Source organism: Ceratotherium simum, chromosome 25, assembly GCF_057802395.1.
Source record: "Ceratotherium simum simum isolate JZ-2026a chromosome 25, ASM5780239v1, whole genome shotgun sequence".
In the NCBI taxonomy this organism is placed as follows: Eukaryota; Metazoa; Chordata; class Mammalia; order Perissodactyla; family Rhinocerotidae; genus Ceratotherium; species Ceratotherium simum.
Genome location: NC_141924.1, coordinates 9,608,393 through 9,634,261, shown reverse-complemented (window position 1 = coordinate 9,634,261; position 25,869 = coordinate 9,608,393). Strand labels below are relative to the sequence as shown.

General features: G+C 39.0%; 1 protein-coding gene across 6 annotated transcripts in view; it reads left to right on the top strand.

The window, feature by feature from the left end:
• The window catches only part of XPNPEP3 (X-prolyl aminopeptidase 3), a 60,240-nt gene extending 40,733 nt beyond the window's left edge, over window positions 1-19,507 (top strand). For 5 of the 6 annotated variants that reach the window (XM_087448881.1, XM_087448876.1, XM_087448877.1 and 2 more), the window contains 5 exons: window positions 4,470-4,555; window positions 5,033-5,194; window positions 15,951-16,131; window positions 17,198-17,318; window positions 19,051-19,507. In XM_087448881.1, coding sequence (XP_087305007.1) covers window positions 4,470-4,555; window positions 5,033-5,194; window positions 15,951-16,131; window positions 17,198-17,318; window positions 19,051-19,217 — 717 coding nt within the window. In that variant the 3' untranslated portion in view covers window positions 19,218-19,507. The remainder of the gene's footprint in view (window positions 1-4,469; window positions 4,556-5,032; window positions 5,195-15,950; window positions 16,132-17,197; window positions 17,319-19,050) is intronic. The other variant, XM_004437894.3, reaches the window with a different exon arrangement.
• The last annotated feature ends 6,362 nt before the right edge of the window (window positions 19,508-25,869 follow it).

Genomic DNA, 25,869 nt, shown 5'->3' with positions numbered 1-25,869 from the left:
AGTTGAATAGTTACACCTGAGACAGTATGGTCCACGAAGTAAAAAATATTCACTATCTAGCCCTTTACAAAAAAAGTTTGTCAACCTCTGGAGTAGGACATTACTGTTCCCCTACCCCCAAGAGGCTTTTCTACTGCATGGTCCTTCCCAGTGATAAATAACTCTTTCTCTCCCTGATAGAATAACCACTTTCCCGATTTTGATGGTAATCGTATCTTTGCTTTTCTTTTTATTTTACAATTAATAAAAAATATAGTTTAACATAGTTTGATTTTGGTCATGTTTGAACTTTATATATTTGAAATATTGTATTTGTGTCTTCTTTCATGCAACAGTATATTGTTGCGTGCCACTGTAGTTTGTTCATTTTAATTGCTATAGTGCAGAACAACAAAGTGTGGTCTGCGAGGTTAAATGTATTCTTATAAGAATACTAAGACATTATTTGCCTTTTTCACTCTCATTCTCTTTCAAGTGTACAATGGAGAATCCTAGAGGCTTTATGACATGCAATATTACACCAGATTGAATGCAGAAGCAGATATGAGACTCTAGCTATCTTCTATTATGCTAGACAAAGAGATTTGCAAAAATGTAAAACAGTGCCACTTTTCTAACTAAATATTTATATTTATAAAAATAGTTATTTTTCATTAAAAATGTTATTTATATTAACATAGTGAGTTTATTGTTATTTTTAAATGAATTAATAAATATTATAAAATTTTCTCAGTTTTAATTTCTTAATGTGATAAATATCCATAGATGGACATTTATATAGTTTCTAGGTTTTTACCATTATGAATTATGTTCTGTGAACGTTCTTCCTAGTATACAAGTTGTAAGGTTTGTCCAAGGGACACCTAATAATGGAATTACTGGGTCATAAGGATATGCATATTTGCAACTTTAGTAGACAATACCAAACATTTCCAAAGTGATTATATCAATTTATACTTCCACTCTTCCTGAGACAGTTTGGTAAGTTATATTTTTCTACCGTTTTGTCTATTTTGTGTAAGTTTTTTAAATTACTCATAGTATTGTCTTACCTTTTAATCTTTTGTATTTGTAGTTGCATACTTTTTTACATTCTTAATATGTTTTTGCCTTTTCTCTTTTTTTCTAATAAATCTTATTAGGCAATTTCTTTAAAAAGTAAACATCCATATACCCTATAACCCAGCAATTCCATTTATAGGTATTTTTCCAAGAAAAATTAAAACAAATGTCCACAAAATGCCTATTCAAGAATGTTGATAGCAGATTTACTCATAATAGTCCAGGCATCCATCACCAGAATATTAGATAAGGAAATTGTCATGAAGTATATTCTTAAAGTAAGAAGGAACAAACCACTGCACTACCAACAACATGAATGATCTCAAAAGCATTATGCTGAATGAAACAAGCCAGACACAAAAAATTACGAACTATGTGATTCCATTTATATGAAGTTCTAAAATAGGCAAAACTAATCTATGGTGATAGAAATCAGATCAGTGGTTGCTTCTGATGGGGAGTTGACTGGGAAGGGGCATGAGGGTGGGGTTACATGGATGTATGCGTTTGACAAAGCTGACTTAACTCTGTATACTTAAGATCTGTGCATTTAACTGTGTGTAAATTACACCTAAAAGACATTGGCTAAAAAAAGAAATCTCCCGAGAAGTGTATTGGTTTTTATTAGTCTTTTAAAACCAACTTTTTGCATCACTAGTGCAGTTTTTTCTTGGTTTGCTATCTCATTACATTATCCTCTTGGCTTTGTTACTTTCACCCTTCTACTCTTTATGTTTATTCTCTTGTTCTTTTTCTGGCTTCTTAAATTGGATGCTAAACTCATTAATTTTCATCTTTTCTTCTTTTCTAATTATAAGTATTTAAGGATAAATTTCTCATTTTCATTATATTCCACAAGGTTTTTTTAAGTTGTTAAATATATATTAAAAACAATAAATATAATGTACCATTTAAAAATAATAATAAAATGAACAGCCATATATCCACCATCAAGGATAAGAACATTATTCATACCTTAGAAGTCCCCTGGGAGCACATCCCCCTTTCTGTCTCCAACCATCTTGACTTTTGTTTTAATCATTTTTTTTCTTCATAGTTTTACCACCAGTGTGTCTATTCCTAAACAAGGTGGTGTTCATTCTTGAAAAACTGGAGAGCAAGCACAAATGTAGCTTTATAGAGAGAGAGAAGTATTGCCGTTATGAGATAAAGTGGCCCAAGAGAAAATAAGTTAAGAACTTCTAGGTCTGGCTTTGGTTATCTGAAAGTTAATAAGGGCCCCTTCTGAAGTCAGTGAGCAAGGTCATCAACACACTGTGAGAAATGCAGGGTACTATTGGGGCATCTGGAAACGCTCTGGTGTGGACCGTGTAGTAGGCATCTGGCAGAAATGTAGTCAGAGAGAACAGGCTGCCTTGTGGTTCTGCCTCTCTACATCCAGCTCTCAGGGATAGGTCAAAGCGGAAACCTTCTGACAGTTTGTGTAGATTTATCTACACATTCACCTTTCCTTCTTACATCCTAGATGGCCTTTCTGGGATCACCATCCATCTACCTGAAGAGCATCCTTTAGAGAAAGATATGCTGCTGTTAAACTTTTTCCATTTTTGTTTAGCCAGACTGTCTATTTCGTTCTCATTCTTGAAAGATGGCTATGCCAAGAAAACCATCCTAGATTGACAGTTATTTTCAGTCATCAATTTTAGTATGTTATTCCCCTTTCTTCTGACTTGCAGTGTTCCTGATGAAACAAACAAAAACACTATCATTTCTTATGGGAAATCTCTTTTTGCTTTGACTACTTTTAAGATTTCTTTTTCTTTGGTATTTCTCAGTTTTATTATATGTCTAAGTACGTATTTTTATGTATCCTCATTATGATATCTTCTGCTTCCTGAATCTGTGGATTCATGTCTTCATCAGTTCTAGGACATTCTCAGACATTATTTTACATATCATCTCTCCTACATTCTCTCTATTCAGTCCGTCAGGGACTTCAGTTAGATGTATGTTAGACTTCTCTCTGTTTTCAATAAGCTAACTTTTCTTTTGCATTTACATTTGCCTGTCTCTCTCTATCACAGTCTGGGGGATTTTGGTAATTCCATCTTCCAGGAAACGTTCTCTTCAGTTGTCTGATCTACCACTTCAGCCATCCACTGAGTGTTTTATTTCAGCAGTTGTTTTTAATTTTCATTTGGTTCCTTTCAAATCTGCATAGTTATTTTTGACTGACTCTTGTTACTTACTAATCTTTGTGATTCCTTTCTTTATCCCTCTAAGCATTTTATAATAGCTATTCTATATCCAATAATTCTACTGTCTGCAGTCCTGGGAGATCTAAATTTGGTATTTGTTGTTCCTGTTAACTCGTCACTCACAGTGACCTACCTCCTTGGGTGGTTGAAGACCTTTGGTTATGAGCTCATACTTGCTTGATGTTATTTTTTGGAAAATGGGCAGGCCCAAATTTGGAGGAAATTTCCTCGAAAAGTTATTTGCATGTGCTCTTGCCAGAAGCCAAGTGGGTCCTAATGACCTAGGGCCCTTTTATCCCCCGTGAGTGTCCTGGATTAATGCAGGACTCTCCTGTTCGTTTTCCCTACTTTGCTTCAGGGCCTCAGGGCGATACCCCCTTTCCTATATACTGTAACACTTACCTTATCGTTACTTGCAGCTCTAGATCCAGTTCTGGGTTGTCTTTCTTCAAGAGAGAAAAAATCTTTAAGATGTCTCTTACGTTATGTAATGTCAATATTTCATAAAATATATTTTTTATCCAGGATCTAGTTGTTTTCTAATAGGAAATTTATTCTCATTTTGCCAGAAACCAAAACCACATCCATTCTTCAAAGTCGCCATTACTGTATATGTACTTATTTGACCATTATTCTACTATGTGCCAAGTTCTGTGCTTATTTAGATAAGAATAAGATAGGCCCTGTCTTCAAGGGCATAAATAGATAATTTCAATATAACATGGCAAGTAGTGAGATTGGAATTTACCCAAAGTTTTCTTTTTTCACCACATGTATTTTGAGGGGGAGCAGAAGGAGAAGTGATATTCTAAAGTTAAATAGTTAAGGATAATTGTAGTTGAATAAGGCCCTGGATACCAACTTGTTTAGGATTTTTTTAAATTAATACTGATAATGGTAACATTTATGATGTGCTGATGTTTACACCCAGTAATTCAAACCCAAGCGGTCTGGTTCCAGAGCCTATGCACTTAACCACTATGCAGTGGCAACTTTCTTGAGCCAGTATGAATTCATTTGAAAAGTTTAGATGCTGTTTCTTGTGAGAAGGAACCAGAGAAGATTAGTCTCCTTTAAATTAGAGCCTTTTAAAAAAAAATAAGATGAAAGGCACAAAGTGCTCAAATTAGAAGAAACAACTGACAATCATGAGGTCACCTACTTTGACCTGTCTTACTTTTGTTTCAGGATGGGGAAATGGTGCTGCTAGATGGAGGTTGTGAGTCTTCTTGCTATGTGAGTGACATCACCCGTACCTGGCCTGTCAATGGCAGGTAGGGCTTCTACAGATCCCACTGCTTTTTAGGAGTATGAGTTGGAATATGGATATATTTGGAATAAATGACTAAAGAAATATACAGGTCGTCTCTAGGTCAGGTTAACTGCCTTTGCAAAGCTCCTGATTATTTTCTAAGACTGTTTTATTCATCATATCATAGGATCAGGCATCTAGAAACACACCTAGTTAACACACACACACATTTTTTTAAAAAATTAATTTGAAGTTTTTATTTTCTGATCAAAAATAATACTTAGGTTATGGCAGAATAGTTTGGCTGGATTAACTTTCCACAGATAATAATTATAAAATCTGTATAAAATATTTGAAGGTACCAGAGAGCTTCCAAAAACTGGCAGAAACTACCTAAGTCTGTCCTTTTTTTTTTTTTTTTTAAAGATTTTATTTATTTATTTTTTTCCCCCCAAAGCCCCAGTAGATAGTTGTATGTCATGGCTGCACATCCTTCTAGTTGCTGTAGGTGGGACGCAGCCTCAGCGTGGCCGGAGAAGCGGTGCGTCGGTGCACGCCCGGGATCCGAACCCGGGCCGCCAGCAGCGGAGCACGTGCACTTAACTGCTAAGCCACGGGGCCAGCCCTACCTGAGTCTGTCCTTGAAAGAAGAACTGTATGGGTAAGATATAAGTGGTTACGGCTTTTTGCCTGAGGGCACTCCCCAATCCACACAGCTTGGGCAGCAGAAAGTCACAGCTTTGTTGGCTTGAGGTGTCAGAGGACAGAATTATGCTGAATAATGCTGGCAGAACAGCCAGAAAGATGGGGGGAAGTCTTGGAAGAGAGAGTGAGCTCCAAAATCTACGTATCAAATATTCCAAAATCCTTGGCTGATCACTGCATTGAGGGGAGACCCCAGGAGGCTCAACAGAATACCAGCAGCTAGAAGTTGAATTGACTGAGCAGAGATTTTAGTTGCTTCCTACTGAGAGCAGAGTTTGCAGTTTGAATCCAACCAAGTTAATAAAAATCACTCTTCAGAAGGACATACAGAATTCTAGAATCTCTACATTGTATCATTTATAATTTTCAATATTGTTTAAAAAAAATCACTGGACATGAGAAAAATCAGGAAAATAGGACCCATAATCAAGAAAAACATAGTCAATTAAAACAGATCCTAAATAACCCTATGGTTCCAATTAGCAGACAAGGACTTTAAGGCAGCTATAATAGATATGCTCAAGGAGTTAAAGGAAGATGTAAGCATAATGAGTAAACAGATGGAGAATCTCAGTAAGAAATAAAAAACTATAAAAAGAATCAGGGATTCTGGGGAGATGGCAGCAAAAAAATAGTTTTTCAGTCTCCAAATTGTCAAATAAAAACAGAGCAACTAGGTAGCAAAACCAAATACTAGATGATAGGGTATCACTAAAACCACAAAATACAGAGTTATGAACACACTATGTACAACCGCAAGGCCTGGATGGTATCAGTATCTGTGTGGAGGGAAGTAGAAGGAAGCAACAATGATAGGGGAGGCTATCTGACAGACCTGAGACAGAAGAACCCCCAAATAACCAATAGCTATTCACTGGAAAGGATGGTGAGTCCATTTGAAAACAGAAACTGAAAACGAGAAGAATTTGCCACTCCAATGACCTAAGGAAGTTGGAAGGTGCTGGGCTCCCATCTAGGAGAGGGGCTCACACTGAGGAGAAACTACTGGAAGTAGAATCAAAATTGAGCAGGTTAGGGACAAGAGAGAGGAAGGAAAGAGACAATCTAAATCAAAGTGAGGGAGAGGAACTGAACCAGGAAAGCTGCCATATTTTTTTACCACCACACCAAAACAACAGAAGAGTGAACTCTGTGAAGTTAAAAAATCTTTTCTAAATCCTGCCTCATTCTAAAAGTTCAGGGGGCCGGCGCGGTGGCGCAAGCAGTTAGGTGTGCGCACTCCGCTGCGGTGGCCCACGGTTCGCCAGTTTGGATCCTCGGCGCGCACTGACGCATCACTTATCAAGCCATGCTGTGGCGGCGTCCCATATAAGTGGAGGAAGAGGGGCATGGATGTTAGCCTAGGGCCAGTCTTCCTCAGCAAAAAGAGGAGGATTGGCAGATGTTAGCTCAGGGCTGATCTTCCTGACAAAAATAAATAAATAAATAAATAAACGTTCAGGAAAATTAACTTTACATAAAATAAGCAATAAGAAAAGTGTCTAGGTTAAATCTCATACAAAATTATTAAAAGCAAAAAGAGAATAAACAGCAGAATAACATCCCTACAGATAATGACAGCATGCCAGAAAGATGTGGCTACAAAATAGATCAAAACAGTGGCCTATTATTTTAAAACAAGCCAAATTTTTTAAGCAAATCATTCAAGACATGAAAGAACAATATAAATCAGAATTAGAAAATCTCGGAAATGAAGTGACAGAACTCAGGAAAGAATTAGAAATAAAATTAAAAGTCATTTCAGGGGGCCAGCCTGGTGACACAGCAGTTAGGTGCGCGTGCTCTGCTTTGGCGGCCTGGGGTTCGCAGGTTCAGATCCCAGGTGCACACCGACACACCACTTGTGAAGCCATGCTGTGGTGTTCCATATAAAGTAGAGGAAGATGGGCACGGATGTCAGCCCAGGGCCAATCTTCCTCAGCAAAAAAGAGGAGGATTGGCATCCGATGTTAGCTGAGGGCTGATCTTCCTCACACACACAAAAAAAAAGGTCATTTCAGGAAAAAGACTAGACTGAAAGGTGCCCGGTACCCATACACACAATAAAGCCATAATAAGAAATAGAAGATGAAAGGGAAGAAAACTTTGAAAATCAAAACGAAATAAAGAGAAAAAAGATTACAGGTGGGGCCAGCCTGGTGGCATAGTAGTTAAGTTTGGTGCACTCTGCTTCAGCAGCCTGGGGTTCACAGGTTTGGATCCCAGGCGCGGACCTGTGCTACTCATCAAGTCACGCTGTGGCGGCAACCCACATACAAAAAATAGAGGAAGATTGGGGGGTGGCCCGGTGGCGCAAGTGGTTAAGTGCGCGCACTCCGCTGCGATGGCCCGGGATTCGCTGGTTCGGATCCTGGGCACGCACCAACGCACCACTTGTCAGGCCATGCTGTGGCAGGCGTCCCATATAAAGTGGAGGAAGATGGGCATGTTAGCCCAGGGCCAGTCTTCCTCAGCAAAAAAAAGAGGAGGATGGGCAGATGTTAGCTCAGGGCCGATCTTCCTCAAAAAAAAAAAAAGACAAAAAATAGAGGAAGATAGGCACAGATGTTAGGTCAGGGTCACTCTTCCTCAAGCAAAGGGAGGAAGATTGGTAACAAGTGTTAGCTCAGGGCCAATCTTCCTCACAAAAAAACAAAAAAGATTACAGGGAAAATGGCAAATACTAAAGATAGGCAAAGAAGTTAGAACATACACGTAAAGGAAGCCCTGAAGAAGAAAACCAAAGCAAGGGAACAACACATACTGAAAACTAGAATTCAATAAAGTTTTCCTGAAATAAAAAAAATTTGAAACTACCTTTGAAAGAGCACACCTGAGAATATCAACCCAGAAAAAGCAACACCAAGACAAATTCTAGTAAAATTCTGAACCTGCAAGAAAAAGAAAATTTCTTTGGGGATCAAGGAGAAAAAGAACATAAGATTTATAAAGGAAAGAAAATTAGATTATCATCAGACTTTTCAAAAGCAATGCTTTATGCAAGACGAAAATAGAGTAACATATTGAAGATGCTCAAAGAACAAAAGTGTGAGCCAAATATTTTATCTGCAGCAACAGCAACTTTCAACTGTAAAGGGCACAGACAATTTGTTATGTAGGAACTCAAGGAATATTGCTCCCATGAGGAATCTGCTAGAGCTTTGTGATCTAATATGAAGCCACTAGTCCCATGGGGCTATTTATATGTAAGTTAGTTAATATTGACTCAAATTTACACTTCAGTTTTTCAGTTGAACTAGCCACATCTCAAGTGCTCCCTAGTCACGTGTCACTAGTGGGTGCCATATTGGACAACACAGATACACAGAACAACACATCATCACACATTTATTGGTCAGCACTGTGCTAGAGAATGAGCTTCTGATGACCAAAATGACTAGAGACATTGATGTAAGGACCACTGTGAACATTAAAAACAGTTAATTGTAGAACTAAAACTAGATAAAGCTAAGAGGAAGAGAGTATGGTATGTAATGGCTATATGCTCTGATAATGTAGAACAGTACAATATTTTTTAAAATAGAAGAGAATAGGAGGAGCATATTCAAAAAAACTCAATATTTTCAACGATTGTATTGGTTATAGTATTTGTGTTGTTATCCTGAGACTGTTATATGCAATAAAACCAAAGAGTAGGAGATATTTTAATTCTGTCATTCCCTGTGTCCTTAAGAACCAGATGCATGGTATGGAAGAAAGAAGATAACACATGAAATATAGAGAGATTACGTAAAAACTCTGTATTCTCAATATGAACTCAAATGATGTTTTTTCTCTTTATATGTTTTTTTCCCTTCTCCGAGTCTATCTACTGAAAAGGCTAGAAACTATGACCAACTTAGTAGCAATGAGCATCACTAGTCCCCAGATTGGATCTTGAAATACAATTTTTCACTAAAAGAAATGAGAACTTCTTGGAGAGTTGGCTAATTCCAGGCCTGGGTCAGGAAATTTACAAGATGAACCTGGAACATCTTATAATACCAGATAGCAAGGAAATTAACAAAAACCACTAGGATCCTGTCAAAAAGAGTCAGGAGTCAACTTGAAGAGGTCCCACAGGTCAAAGATGGGACACTTTGAGCTTCAATAATAGTAATAATTTAAACCCATCAAATACATTTAAATCCAAGAGTTCATAATGATAGTTTAAAAAAAAAATTGGTTATCTTCAGAGGATGGTGGGAACCAATTTATTATGTTAAAAACTGGTAAATAAAAGAGTCATTTATCCTTCTTTTTTGTATAAACTCTATCACTGGATAACCAAATAGATGAGGGGGAGTATCTCTTTAAAAATATTCCAAGAAATGAATGAAAAAGAAATTATAAAATTAAAATTATTACCATTTTGCAAAATCTGTGAATGAATAGATATAAGCACTAAGCGTTAGTGGCTGCTAAGATCACAAAAAGAGAGACAATCAGATATGTGCCTCCTATAATTCTGCCAAGTACTACGTATAGCCTTGCCAAAGGAATTGAACCTGAGTCTGATTCATTTTCTGGATCCAGCTGCCAATTTGCAGAAAATTAAAAAAACAAAGGAATATGTTGAACTGCACCAAGGGTATGTGTATTCATCAGCTCTGGCTGCCATAACAAAATACCACAGACTGGGTGGCTTAAACAATAGAAATTTATGTCTCAGTTCTGGAGGCTGGGAAGTCCAAGATCAAGGTGCTGGTGAGGTAGGTTTCATCCTGAGGCCTCTTCATCATCTCACTGTTTGCTCACATGACCTCTTCTTTGTGCCCACACAGGAAGAGAGAGAGAGAAAGGGAGAGAGAGAAATCAAGGTCTCTGGTGTTTCTTCTTTCAAGGACACTAATCCTGTCAGATCAAGACCCCACCCTGATGACCACATGTAACCTTAGTTACTTCCTTAGAGGCCCAGTCTCCAAATACAGCCACACTGAGGGTTAGAGCTTTAACATAAGAATTTAGGGGGGGGACACAAACATTCATTCTATGAATGCAGTTAGCAAAATCCAGACTGTGATAAACATTATGTGTCAAACAGCCTGGACTCTTTAACACATATATTATAAGGAAATGAAAAGGGATGGAGGAGGAACCTGTTGACTAAAAAAGACTTAAAAGGCATATCAGGGGCCGGCCGGTGGCGCAAGCGGTTAGGTGCGCGCACTCCGCTGCGGCGGCCCGGGGTTCACCGGTTCAGATCCCAGGCGCACACCGTCGCACCACCTGGCAAGCCATGCTGCGGTGGCGTCCCATATATAGTGGAGGAAGATGGGCACGGATGTTAGCCCAGGCCCAGTCTTCCTCAGCAAAAAGAGGAGGATTGGCAGATGTTAGCTCAGGGCTGATCTTCCTCACACACACACACAAAAAAGGCATATCAAATTTATTTGAAATAAGTAGGAAGAAAATTGTCTTGGGATGCATATTTGAGTGACAAAATATTTTTTTTAAATACAAGAAATGGGGAGTGTGTGCTAGTGGATACGGGAATTTTGCAGGGGGAGGTGATGAAAATGTCTTGCAATTAGATAGTGATGATGGTTGCACAACTTTGTGAATATATTAAAAACCACTGAACTGTGCACTTTTTAAAGTGGGTGAATTTTATGATACATGAATTGTATCTCAATAAAAATGATAAACATGTACATAGAAATAGAAAACCACAAGGAAATGGTGACTATAAAAGTTAGGATAAGGGTTACATGTTGGGAAAATTGTAATTGTTATGATATACATAGAAGGGGCTTCTGTGGTAGTTGGCCAAGATCTTTTTTTTTTGCGAGGAAGATCAGCCCTGAGCTAAAATCCGATGCCAATCTTCCTCTTTTTTGCTGAGGAAGATTGGCCCTGGGCTAACATCCGTGCCCATATTCCTCTACTTTATATGGGATGCCGCCACAGAATGGCTTGACAGGTGGTGCCTCAGTGTACACCCGGGATCCGAACCTGCGAACCCCGGGCCGCCAAGGCGGAGCGCGCGAACTTAACTGCTGCGCGACCAGCTAGCCCCCAAGATCTATTTTTTGATCTGACTGGTGTTCACCTTATAATAATTTCTCAAGGTATATATTTGGATTGTTTGACTTTCTGTGTTTGTGTTTTGATTTACAGTAAAAAGTTTTTTTTAAAAAACCAAATGAAAATTCTAAAGCTGAAAAGTACAATAACTGAAATGGAAAATTCGTTAGATGGATTTAGCTGATTGGAGGCTGCAAAAGTCAGTGAACTTGAAAAGAGAGAAATTGTTGTCTGAAGAACAGAAATATATCATAGAAAAATAAACAAAACCTCAGAGACCTATTAGGCATTCTCTAATTGGAGCCCCAGAAATTGAAAAGAGAGAATGGGGAAGAAATAATGGCCCAAAACCTCCCAAATTTGGTGAAAGGCATCAGTTTATGGATATGAATGACACTACACTCATGCGTTGCTTAATGACAGGAATATGCTCTGAGAGGTGCGTTGTTAGGTGATTTCATTGTTGTGTGAACATCATAGAGTGTACTTACACAAACCTAGATGGTATAGCCTACTACACACCTAGGCTATATGATACTAATCTTATGGGACCACTATCACATATGCAGTCCGTCATTGACTGAAATGTTATATGGTGTAGGACTGTATCACCACCTTGATTTTATTGACATTTGTAGAACACTACACCCAACAACTGCAGAATACACATCGTTTTCAAATATGCATGGAACATTCACTAAGATAGATCATTTGCTGGGCCATAAACAAGTCTCAATCAACTGCAAAAGACTGAAATTTTACAGAGTATGTTCTCTGACTACAATGGAATTAAATTAGAATATTGTAACAATAAGATATATTTTTAAATTTCCAAATACTTGGAAATTAGTAAAAACATTCTAAATAACATGTAGGTCAAAGAGAAAACCACAAGGGAAAAGGAAGAAACCACAAAGTATTTAAAATTGAGTGATAATGAAAATACTACATATCAAAATGTGTGGGATGCAGCTAAAGCAGAAATGTATAGCTTTGAATACTTATATTAGAAAAGAAGAAAGGTCTAGAATCAATAATGTAAGCTTCCACCTAAGGGCCAGCCCCAGTGGCCTAGTGGTTAACTTTGGCGTGCTCTGCTTTGGCAGAACCGAAGTTCCTGGGCACTGACCTACACCGCTTGTCCGTTAGGGGCCTTGCTTTGGCAGCAGCTCACATACAAGGAGGAAAAAGAGGAAGATTGGCAGTGGATGTTAGCTCAGGGCAAATCTTCCTCGGGAAAAAAAAAAAGCAGCAGCAGCTATTAAAAAGATGAGCAAATTAAACCCAGAGTTGGTGTGAGGAAGGAAATAATGAAGATAAGACCAAAATATCAATGAAATAGAAAAAAGACAAGCAGTAGAAAAAAATTAAAGCCAAATGGTTATCCCCTAAATAAATTAATCAAATTGATAAACTCCCTAGCAAAAGAAAAAGAGAGAAAACACAAATTATCATAATCAAGAATGAAAGAGGAGATGTCATTATAAATCCTACAGATATCAAAGGATACTAAGGTAATATTATGAAGAACTGTATGTATTCATCATTGTTAGTCATTGAGGAAATCCAAAATAAACCACTACACATCCCCTAGAATGGCTAAAATTAAAGAGATCAACCATATCAAGTGTTGGCAATGATGCAGTGCAAATGGAACTCGCACACATTGCTCTTGGTAATGGAAAATGCTATGATCACTTTAGGAAAAAACATGACAGTTTCTTATACAGTTAAATAAACACTGGTCCTTCGACCTAACCAGTTCACTTCCAGGTATTGATCTAAGAGAAATGAAAAGTATGTCCACAAAACGACGTGTACAAGAATGTTCATAACAGCTTTATTCACAATAGCCAAAAACTGGAAACAACCTAAATGTCTATCAACAGGAGAATGAATACACAAATTATGGTCTATTCACACAAATTATGGTCTATTCATACAGTGAAATACCACTCAGCAATAAAAAGGAACAAATTCCTGATCAAATTAACACCATGGACATTATGCTTAATGAAGGAAGCTGAACACACATATTATGTGATTCCATTTATGTCATGTCCTAAAATAGGCAAAATTAAGGTGAAGATAATCAGAACAGCGTTTGCCTCTGGAGGTGGGAGTATTGATTAGAAATAGATATAAGGAACTTTTGAGGGGGATGACAGTGTTCTATATCATAGGGATCTGGATCTGGATCAGTCAGAACTCTCCAGAGAAACAGAACCCATAGGATATATTATGTATGTATATGTATGTAGGTAGGTAGGTTGATTGATATTGATTGATTGATTTTAAAGAACTGGCTCATGAAATTGTAGGGGCTAGCACGTCTGAATTTTGTAGAGTGGGCCAACAGGCTGGAAACTCAAGCAAAAGTTGATGTTGCAGTCTTGAGGCAGAATTCCTTCTCCGGTATAGCAAGGCAGTTCCGGCGTTTGAATTCATTCAGTGTAGTCTACCTTTTGGTCCGTGTTTCAGCCAACCAGCCGAATAAACTGTTAGAGCCTTTCTGGCCCCTCAAGCTATAACACCTGAATCCAGAATCTCTGCTTAATGGACCTATATCAATAAATTTGGCCCGATCCAACTTTGTGTTCCTTCTACCATTATCCTACACGTTAATATTCATTGCCACACATATTCCTAGATTTCTGTCTATATAAATAGAAAAATCATTCAGTTCTTTTGGGATTGTAGTGCGCCTCCTCATGGGTCACACTTTGTACCTAACCTTTTGGAACCTGCTAGCAGTAGTCTAGTTATGGGTCTAGAAGTAACTACCTCAGGGCAGGTACCTGTAGGTTCTCAGTAAAAACAGGGTTAACCTCCTCAGACAGAGGGCTGCTTCTGCTGGCAAAGAAGACTCAGCAGGGGCTGGCCCCGTGGCTTAGCGGTTAAGTGCGCGCGCTCCACTACTGGCGGCCCGGGTTCGGATCCCGGGCGCACACCGACGCACCGCTTTTCCGGCCATGCTGAGGCCGCGTCCCACATACAGCAACTAGAAGGATGTGCAACTATGACATACAACTATCTACTGGGGCTTTGGAGGAAAAAAATGAGGAAGATTGGCAATAGATGTTAGCTCAGAGCCGGTCTTCCTCAGCAAAACGAAGAGGATTAGCAGGGATGTTAGCTTAGGGCTGATCTTCCTCACACACACACACAAAAAAGCAGAATTTAGGAGTTCAGTGTCCCCAGCTTCATCAGTATCGGTACATCCATTTGTCAAAGTTGTACAGCTCAGCTTTGTGCGTTTCCATGTATGTAAAATTTATATTGAAAAAAGAACTGTTAAGAGTCTGGCCTGGTGGCATAGTGGTTAAGTTTGTACGCTCTGCTTCAGCGGCCTGGGGTTCGCAACTTCAGCGCCCGGACGCAGACCTACATACTGCTTATCAAGCCATGCTGTGGCAGGCAACCCACATATAAAGTAGAGGAAGATGGGCATGGATGTTAGCTCAGGGCCAATCTTCCTCAGCAAAAAGAGGAGGATTGGCATCAGATGTTAGCTCAGGGCTAATCTTCCTCACCGAAAAAAAAAAAAAAAGAACTGTTAAAAATATTTAGTAATTCTGTGGTGGGGTGGAGTATGGGAACACTCATAGATGATACAGACATAACAATGTTGATAATGGCTGAACCTGGGAGATGGGTATGTAGGTGTTCATTGTACCATTATATTGTTATATTTAACCATTCTTATTAGGAGACATTTAGATTGCATCTATTATAATTATTTAAAAAAAACACAATGAACATTTTTGTACATTCAGCCTTTTTTGAATTTCAAATATTTTCCTTTTTTTTTTTTCGGAGAGGAAGATTGGCCCTGAGCTACTATCTGTCGCCAATCCTCCTCTTTTTGCTGAGGAAGATTAGCCCTGAGCTAACATCTGTGCCCATCTTCCTCTATTTTGAATGTGGGATGCTGCCACAGCATGGCTTGATGAGCGGTACATAGGTCTACACCTGGCATCCGAACCTGTGAACCCCAGGCTGCTGAAGTGGAGTGCATGAACTTAACCACTATGCCACTGGGTCAGCCCCAAATATTTTCTTAGGAAGGATTCTTAGAGCATAGTTACAAGCTCATATTTTATGAGTATCTTTAAGGTTTTTGATTTAATTGGCTATACTAATTTTCACTCCCATCAACAGTGTATGAAAATATATATTGTTTGTGACCCCAGCTTAATTTTTACTCGTGATTGCTAAAGAAATTATTATTCTAAGGACACCTAGAAACTAGTAAGTTTCTGGTAGCCAAAGTATTGACTAGTTTATCCCATGACATCTGCTTTGCCTATAAGAAATGGATCCCTAGGCTTTGCCTTTTTTTTTTTTTTTTTTTTAATGGTAAAAAAATGGAAAGGATCAAGGGTGAGCCTGTTCTGGCCCTCCGAGTGCATTCATGGCTGAGCGCTTCTTCTGGCCTCACCTCGTGTATGTCTGCTGACCACATGAAGGAGAGGCTGTGGCTGCCCCAGCTTGAAGGATTGTTGCTCTTCCCGCTGAGCATCTAGAGCACGGTTAAGGTCCTGTCAGTGATGATATATTGCTACTGATTAAATATCAACAGTGTCCCATCATCATCGCCTCACAGGTTTGCTAATCAAACTTAGAAGCAAACTTGCAATATCAGATGGTTCCAAATTCAAATTCTTTGATTTTCCTGTCCCCAGGTTCACAGCCCCTCAGGCAGAACTCTATGAAGCTGTTCTAGAGATCCAGAGAGATTGTCTGACCCTCTGCTCCCCTGGAACAAGCTTGGAGAACATCTACAGCATGATGCTGACACTGATAGGACAGAAGCTTAAAGAGTTGGGGATCATGAAGAACATTAAGGAAAATAATGCCTTCAAAGTACTTCACTTCTTTTGACCCCAGTTCTCAAAAACACCTGACATGCTGCTTGGTTTTTGTCCTATATAAAGCTAATTAGATTTAGAAATGGTCTTTGTGATTCTTGTCTGTAAGAGGAACTTAGATTAACCATGGATTAAAACAAAAGGAGTCAGTACTTATTTCTCCCAGAAGATGGCAGCACATTCTGGTTCATTGCATGCTGTGTAACTAGCTCAGTTGTCAGAAAACAAAATGAAGACTAGTGCGGACAGGGTGGAAAAGGACACAAAAAGGAGGAGAGGTTAACTCTAAATTCTTTTGTGGTGATTTTGAAGAGGTCGGGGTCGAAGGGGAGGGTATTTGTTACTTCACTGACGTTGTTGAGACTTTAAGAATATCCTCAAGAGCCACGTCTTTAGTGAGTTTCATCTGCATCCAAAATGTAATGGTGTTCTGTACAAATGTAAAGCCTCAGCTTTAAATTAAGATGTCGGGTGGTCGAGCCAAACAGACCATTAAGGCATCTCCTATCTCCAAGTTTAGACTGCCAGGGTTTCTTTTATCAATAGGAAGGAAGCTATAAATTCTTCCTACTCAGGCCAACAAATCGTTAATTAACAGATAGAAATATCCAAACTGGTAAATGCCTAATAATTACTGTATTATTTCATGTTTCATGCCTACTCCACAAGTTGCTGTGAGATACTTAGGGTCTCCGGAGTAGGCTTCCTGAGGGATGTATGAACATTGAAGAGAGAACTATTCTAACATAATCATCCTCCTTCCCTCAAGAAAAGAGATTTTCATTTGTCATAGTCATTACTGGGGTTACCCAAGTCAGCATGTGTATAGTATATTAAATACTGGGAATGAAAATGTGGATTAGTTGGAATGCCGTTGGCAGAATTGCGTACAAGAGGCGGCAGTTTATCAGGTTTCCTAAGCATTAGCCCAAGGATAGGTTAAACATAAGTGGCAGAACCATGAGGGAGATATTAACACATATCTCACTGATTAATACATGCCCAACTTCCCCCTTAAAGGGTCATTGCTCTAATAACACTTTTGTAATTATCTTTTCCAGGCTGCTCGAAAATACTGCCCTCATCATGTTGGCCATTACCTTGGGATGGATGTCCACGACACTCCAGACATGCCCCGTTCCCTCCCTCTACAGCCTGGTATGGTAATCACAGTGGAGCCAGGTAAGGAGAGGTGCCAGCAGCCTCTGACCCCTTGGGACACATAATAGTAGTGTCAGATAGAAAGGTAAACATCGTTTATTTTTACCTGACCCAACATAATTAAATTAGGAGAGACAGGAAAATGAATCTTTCCGGTGTAGAAGGGAACTTAAAATATTTTAGATTTTTCTTGAGTTTTCTTATTTAACATCACACAATTTGTTTAATTTGACTTCTCCAATAAACAACAGATGGGGACTACTTTCTATAAGTAGATATTAAGAAATAAATCTTGGGCCGGCCCCGTGGCTTAGTGGTTAAGTGCACGCGCTCCGCTGCTGGTGGCCTGGGTTTGGATCCTGGGCGCACACTGACCCACCGCTTCTCCGGCCATGCTGAGGCCACATCCCACATACAGCAACTAGAAGGATGTGCAACTGTGACATACAACTGTCTACTGGGGCTTTGAGGGAAAAATAAATAAATAAAATTATTAAAAAAAAAAAAAAGAAATCTTTTTTAACCCTGCCTTTACCAGGGCCAATTTGTACTAGTCTCCCATGTAGTAGTGGTGGCTGCTCATGCTTCCGAAGCCCCCAGTGCTTTCCTGCAGAAAGACACTCAGACTCACCATGTTCACAGTTGCAACTCCACTGTAAACTGCATTGAACTGCCTGCATTATCCTGCTTCTTAGTATCAAAATCCTTTCTCCTAAGCTTCAGAGAAAGCTGGCAATCTAATGGTCCCCCAGCTTGAATGATGCTGGGCATTGGGCAGAATTCAGCAGAGAAGTGGTGGCCACAGCAGAGCGTGAAGATTGATATTCCAAGTCAGTTTTTAAACACTGATACTGTTTGTGTCATGAAAATAGATCTCAGTCTTAGATTTCAAGTGTTTTCAACTCTAAATTATATAAATTATAGCTGAGACACATCTTTCATACCACCTTTTGAACCTAGTCATTTGTTACTCTCTGTGGCCTTATGTACCATTTAGTCCCATCTAGTTGGCTCATGGGGGCTTCCTTGGACTTTGACACCATTTTCCTTTGCTGTTCTGTTTCTTTTTATCCCACAGCAGCATCTGTGAGTGTAGCAGAGGAGGTTTACAGTTTCTTTAATGTGACAAGACCTGTTGTCTAACTTCATGATTAGAAAGGGTACCTTGGGCTCTTAGAATTTTTGAAATGTTCATTAAAGTCGTCCTATTTCTCTCTTTCTTTACATCGTTTGCATCAATTACATTTATGACTTATTTGAGAGGGCTTATTTAAGTATTTCTGCAGCTTCTCGTTGCTAATAATCTCTAAATAAGTGGGGGTTTTTTAGTACATTTTAAAATACCTTATGTCTTTATTTTAGCAAAGTTCCCTTTTTCCAGGGGACTATTAGGCAGAGAAAGAGTGCATTTATATTGTCTACTGGTTCCCAGCGTATATTGACATGCTCATAAGTTAAATGACTTTAGTGGCCTGCTTGAGCCACTAGAATATGACAGAATCATGATCAACACTATAGCAGTTGTATGCAGCCTATAGTCTAATATACAAAATATAATAATAGTTCTAGTAATGATAGCCAACATTTATTGACCATTACGTACCAGACACTTTTACATGTATTATCTTATTTAATCTCCAAAACTCTTTAAGATCCCAGTTTTACAGATGATTTGAAACAGATTAACTTACTTGCCCCAAATCATCCAGTTACTGCCATTTATGAACAGCACATTCTTTTTTCTACTCCTTAGGCATTTATATTCCAGAGGATGACAGAGATGCCCCAGAGAAGTTTCGTGGTCTCGGTGTACGAATTGAGGATGATGTAGTGGTGACTCAGGACTCACCTCTCATCCTTTCTGCAGATTGTCCTAAAGAGATGAATGACATTGAACAGATATGCAGCAGGGCCTCTTGACCCTCACTGCAGCCCACGTGCATCTCGGGTTCAAGAGGGGTGTATGTTGGCATCTGTGCACATGTGCTTTCTGAGTGTCTCTGTGTGTGCATTTATACTCATGTTCCACTCACGAGTGTGACAGCTGTATGATGTGTGTAATTGTGTATGTGGTCTTTGTTTTAAGTAGCTAGACATCTGAAAAATTGAATATTTGAACTGTATATTACTGCAACTTTAGTAACATTAATTCTGTAGAATTAATGACCCAAGAAAGTTTAATTTCTAAAAGTAAAAAAAGTTCTTGGTTACATATGTCCATGCATTCCAGGTAACACATTTAAACATACAGAAAATTCTCTCCTTCTCTGCAGGTCATTCTCTTTCTGCACCTTTGCTGAGATACACCTGATAGCGTAAGATGTTTGTGTGATGCTTATATTTTGAGCTAATCACCAAGGTCTCTGCCTACACTAAAAACCACCCGTCCGTTGTGGGTGGCCAATACATACCTTCTATAACTTCCACCTACCTATTCCAGAGCCTGTGTATCTACTGGGGCCACATGAACCCTCATGGACACTGGTGTCCTGCAATCTCACCATTAAGCCACAGTCCAGATCCCAGCAACACTAGCTATCGAACAAAACAATTTTGAGCCTTTCTTGCTATTTGATTGCCTGGGCGCTAGAAAGTGTTTAGATTCTTGATAAGGAAGGAAATGGAAGAGGAAGAAAAGTATGTATGTGTCTGCTCCAGATCCAGACCTCCATCCGTCTGTTCTCTATCTAAAGATGATCCTTTCCCAGACATCCATGCTTCCTTTATAGATTCTTAATGTACTAACCCTTATAACACACCCTTGAAGCTGCCAAGGGCAAATCCTCTGCTTACCCTGTTACAGTCAGATGAATGGCATGCAGTATTCAGAGAGATACCCCTGTTATCCTTCTGTGACTTCTTCTAGGTGCTGATAAAGCAAACTGGAACCCACTAAGTACCTGTACACATCCTATGATCCTTTTTTTTCTCTAACGTAAGCACTGCAAGGGCAGTGGTAAAGAGTCATATTTCCCTCAACACAGCATTGGATGCAATTATACAACAGCTCAATTTGCAGAGTGAAGGGGGCTAGATTATTGCAGATAGTTTATTCAGAAGCTTCTGTCATAGACAGAAGCTTTAAGAATTAGTGTGTTCACCTCCTTTAAACCTGGATATGATGAGCCCAGGATGTATAAAACATACTAATTGTTAGAGCATGAGTTCGAGGGTTTTTAAGAAAATATTTGTAACAGGGAAGCACAGGCTAGGGGATTAACACTCCCTGTAGTGCTAGAGGTTTGCCCATCTTCTCAAGAAAACTCAAGGTACAGAGCCCAAAGCAGGCAGGCAGTGACTTCATCAGGAGGCAAAGACAATGTTATAAACCAAAGTGATACAAGTCATGTCCTGACAGTGCTCGCCCACGAATGCGTGGCTTGGCTGACCTATAAGCAGCTCTGGGAATGGATGGCTGCACAGCTGGAGTCATCATCCCCATGCCTCCCTCCCCACCTCCCTCCAAACTCTCAGTCCTGTGCTACTTTCTAAAAGAAGGGGACTGAAAATAAGGCCACAACTGGCTTCTTACTCCTGGGGTCTCAGTGGCCCCAACAACCCTTTCCTTGGATTGAGTTTCCTTTGTTCATTTACAATCCTGGAAAAAGGAATTTCCTTTTCTTCCTGGAAATCATTTTCTGTGATTTTCAACTTTCTAGCTAAAAGTTTGGTGGCTTTTATGTATCGTAGCATACTTGAACATGAAACACATTTCTTCTGGTTAGATTCCAGTCGAGTTCTGCAGATGTTGTGAGTAGTACTTAGAGTCTGAGGCTGTGGTGGAATGCTGGTGATTTTTAGTTCCTGACCCAGGTATATTGTCCTTTGAGTCCCAGATTAACCGCAGCAGGTAAGCATTTGAATCAGACTGTAGAACCATTAGGAGATGACATAGTGAACATCTCAGAGCAGTGTTTTAGGGGCTGTCTGATATGTGCAGGATTTGTTGAGCAGATAATTGTGCACAGTACAGGAATCTCATTCATTCTTAGCCGTACCAGAGACTTGCCCCATATTTCCCTCCATGACTAAGTATAATAAATACTTCATATGTTTACCAGGCTCTCCTAATGAAAACCTTAATTAAAAAAAAAAATCCTTGGGGCCAGCCCGGTGGCACAAGCGGGTAAGTGTGCACGCTCCGCTGCAGCAGCCTGGGGTTCGCCAGTTTGGATCCCGGGCGTGCACCGACACACCACTTGTCAAGCCACGCTGTGGCAGCATCCCATATAAAAAAGTGGAGGAAGATGGGCATGGATGTTAGCCCAGGGCCAGTCTTCCTCAGCAAAAAGAGGAGGATTGGCAGATGTTAGCTCAGGGCCGATCCTCCTCACAAAAAAAAAAAGAAAAAAAATCCTTTAAATGTTATACTTGAATTTTTCTCCCTGAGTTGAAGAGAGATGGTTGAATCATTAACGATACCATCTAAATGAAGGAAGCATACTTTTATGTGTTTATTTCAGCAATTGGTATTTTTCCCCATAATCGGGAAACTGGGAGTGTGGTTTTTATTTGAAACACAGTAGTAGAAATACTGGAGTAAAAACTCTTCTGTTCCCGTAGTCATAATATCCAAGTTAGGAAGGTACTTCTGATGGTGGCTAAAGTTTTCTGTGTATATCTTCTTTCAAAATATTGTTGTTTTCTCATGAATTTTTATAAAGTCAGAAAGGGAAAATTCCTACTGTAGACATTATATCTTAATTGAGATTAAGATCCATAAAACAAATTAAATCTCCAGATAAAGACATTGTAACTCATTAAAATAGAAAAATTTGAGCTGGGTGATTTTCCCAAATGTACATAACCAACACCCTCTTCAGCTTTCTTAATAATAGAAAGATTACAGATCTGAAGCATGAGTGCTGCCTCCCTCTCCTGTGCCCACGTCAGAGATCACGAGTAAAGCATAGCGACTGCCCCACCAGTCCAGCTACGACCTCAGACTCCTTTGTAACACAGTGTTTCCTGTAACCGCTACCAATAAAAATGGAGTTGGAATTTGAGGTAGACCCTATCTGCCATCCCTCAATTAGCATATGATCGATGATAATGTAACTTATTTGTGTGTGTATGTTAGAAACTGAGTGAGGGCCCAGGATGGTGGCAGCATAAAGGGCCCTGCTTGGAAGAGGTTTGTATGATATGGTTAATTTTTTTAAATTTTGGTTTCCTAAAGTAGGATCCATAGTCCAAAACTTAAGCTGATAGGGTCAAGTTTTAAGCCTGGACAAATATACTTCAAGCTGAAGTATTTAATGCTCCTGGTATAATGAGACGGGGAATACATCATTAAACCCTAACATTTGAGCAGAATTTCATTGTCACAAAGCACTTGGGTCCTCCTGGCTCCTCTTTTTACCTTGCCCGTGTGGCACTGAGGAACTTGGGGTGGGCGTCAGTATTGTTCAGATCTGGGGTCCCCACTGAAATCAAGGTGTCTTGGGATGTGCTTCAGGAGGATCTGAGAGAACTGCAGTCTTTGTTAGCATTTCTTAATGCTTTGTATGACTTTTATGCAATTATATAAGTTCAACTTGGACAAAATGCTGTTACTTTTTAAGGCTCTATCCACTGAAAATAGATAGGTCACTCCCCAACAAGGGAAAAGCATTTGTTACTGTCATTTTAAAAGTAAACTATGAAACAATATAAAAGTGTATGGCGTGTATGTGTTGTTTTGAATCTAGAGTCTGCAGCTTTAAACATGAGAACATTTTGTCTTACAAAATGTTTTTACAAAGTATTCATTTTACAAAGTATTCATTAAATGCTGTCACAAAATCATGTAGCAAACTTGAAATGATCTTTTCAGTCAGTTGGTCAGAAAAACCAACGGATTAGATCCAGCCCATTAAAGACTGACTCTTGACAATCTAATGTATAACATGGTGGCTATAATTGATAACACTGTATTGTGTAATTGCAATTTAGTAAGAGAGTAAAACTTACATGTTCTCATCAACCAAAAAAAAAGATGGAGCCAGCCCTAATGGCCTAGTGGTTAAAGTTCAGCACGCTCTGCTTTGGTGGCCTGTGTTCTGTTCCCGAGTGCAGAGCCACGCCACTCATCTGTCAGGAGCCATGCTGTGGCAGTGGCTCACATAGAAGGACCTACAACTGGAATATACAACCATGTACTGGGGCTTTGGGAAGGGGAAAAAAAAAGAGAGAGGAAGATTGGCAACAGATGTTAGCTCAGGGCAAATCTTTCCCAGCAAGAAAAAAAAAAAGTATGTGAGTTGATGGATGTGTTAATTAACTAGATGGGGGACGTACTCTCACAACATATCCATATATCAAATTGATGACAAAGTACATTTTAAATATCTTACAATTTTATTTGTTAATTATACCTCAATAAAGCTGGAAATAAAAAAAAAGGTTGACTCCACAAAACTGACCATAGGTCTCCAGACAGCCCCTGTAGGACTCAAAACTAAACTATAGCCATGAGCATTTCATGAAGAATGAATTTTGTGAGGAAGTATGATCAATTTACAAAATTGTAAATATGTGAACTTTCTCAGTGACCCATATAAAGAATCATAAGTGTAGCCAGCTCTCCATATTAGGAATCCTTTTTAAAATCTGAGGCTCCCTATAAAGGATGCTTTCCAACATTTTTCACATCCTGGCACACAAAAAATGACATTTTTTGTATGGCACAATGGAATAAGCGTGAGGGGACCTAGGAATGAGTACATATGATTCAAAAAAATTCATTACATATCCTTTATGTAATTACGATTAGAAAAGAAAAATATATATACAGAGTTTCATACAAATTTTTTAATTTGTATAACACTTGCAAAAAAATAATTTTTAAAATGTCAGTGGAAGACTTAGCATACTTCTGAGAACATGACTATTTTGATATCAAAGTAAAACACCTGCACACAATTCCTGATCCAGACTTTTTAGCGGTAACATCTTCAGATTCTTCATGATCACCATTTACAAGAAACTTGTTTAAATTTAAAACCATTTTTATGATAATTCAAAAATTTATGATTGAACCAATGAATGGATAAACAAAGAGTGGTATATCCATACAATGAAATATTATTCAGCCATAAAAAGGAATGAAGTACTGATTCATGCCACATGGACGAACCTTGAAAACATTATTCTAAGTGAAAGAAGCCAGACATAAAAGGCATAGAGTGTATGATTTCATTTATACAAAATGTCCAGAAGAGGCAAATCCATGGAGACAGAAGGTAGATTATTGGTTGCAAGGGCCAGAGGGTAGGGGGAAATGGAGAGTGATTGCTAACAGGTACAGAATTTTTTAGGTGATGAAAATTTTCTGGAACTAGATAGTGGTGGTAGCTGCACAACTCTGAATATACCATTGAATGGTATATTTTTAAAGGGAATTTTATGGTATATGAATTAAATCTCAATAATTTACAATTGAAATTAAAGAACCCAATAACTCTTCATTGGCAAATGTAATGTGAAATTTCTTACAATGTGGATTTCTAATCAAATAGAAATCATTTACAGCAAATATTTCAAGACAATGAAGCTATAATTCACTGAATGTACACGTATTTTTAGAACAGTCACTCTGCCCATAGCTTTGACCACAAAGCTCAGATGTATCCAGTGTATGTGAAGCAGAAAGCCGGGCTGTCTGGAGCTGCACCTGCAAGGAGCCCGACCCAGTCTTCAGCCCCATGACACTCATGGCCAGCAGCACCTTGGGTATCTGAAACTAACTGCTTCAGCAGCTGCATGGCTCCCTTGTCTTTGCTGAGCCACAGCGAACTCAAGAGCTGCTGCTGAAGTGGATGACCAGAGCGTAGCACCCCTCCGTGGCCATGTTCTCTTGAATCCAGGGCTCTTGGTGATAGGTGGCAGGTAAGGGGGCTCTGGCTGCCCCAAGCCCCATCCAACTGGTCATCCTGAGAACAGAGGGGATCAGTATCTCCCAGCACACCAATTTCAAGGCACATCACTTAGGGTATTTAATTTAGGATCATAAAATCTAGAATTATACTGACCAGAGCTTATCTTGGACATAAAAATTCGTGGCACTGTAAATATTGATCCAGATTTCCACGAGTTTTTAAACCCCAGTGGTTCTGGATAGTTGCCACTAAATGCTATCTTTCTTTCCCTAGGAAACTTGAGACTGGGAAGCCTACAATGGTTTATCAAAAATGTTTATAAAAATAGTCATCTTGAAAAATGTTATTCAGTATCTTATTGCTCAGTGTTTGGTTATGCTTCTCTGCATGTTACACAGATTAAAATCACTAATAAACTATAGCCAAATCCTGCACTGATTATAATCTGAGCAGTGGACTATACATTATACTTGAGCAATTCTGCTTTACAATAGGAATCACCATGGATAATAAATTGTACTTGACATTGCATAAACTAGTTAGAGCAGGCACAGAGTCCACCTAAAGAAGCCTGAAAGAGTCTGCTCTTGACAGAAATATAACAGTATGGCAGTTCCTCAAAAAATTAAACAGAATTACCATATGATCCAGCAATTCCACTTCTGAGTATATATTCAAAGGAATTGAAAGTAAGGACTCAGGTATTTGAACAC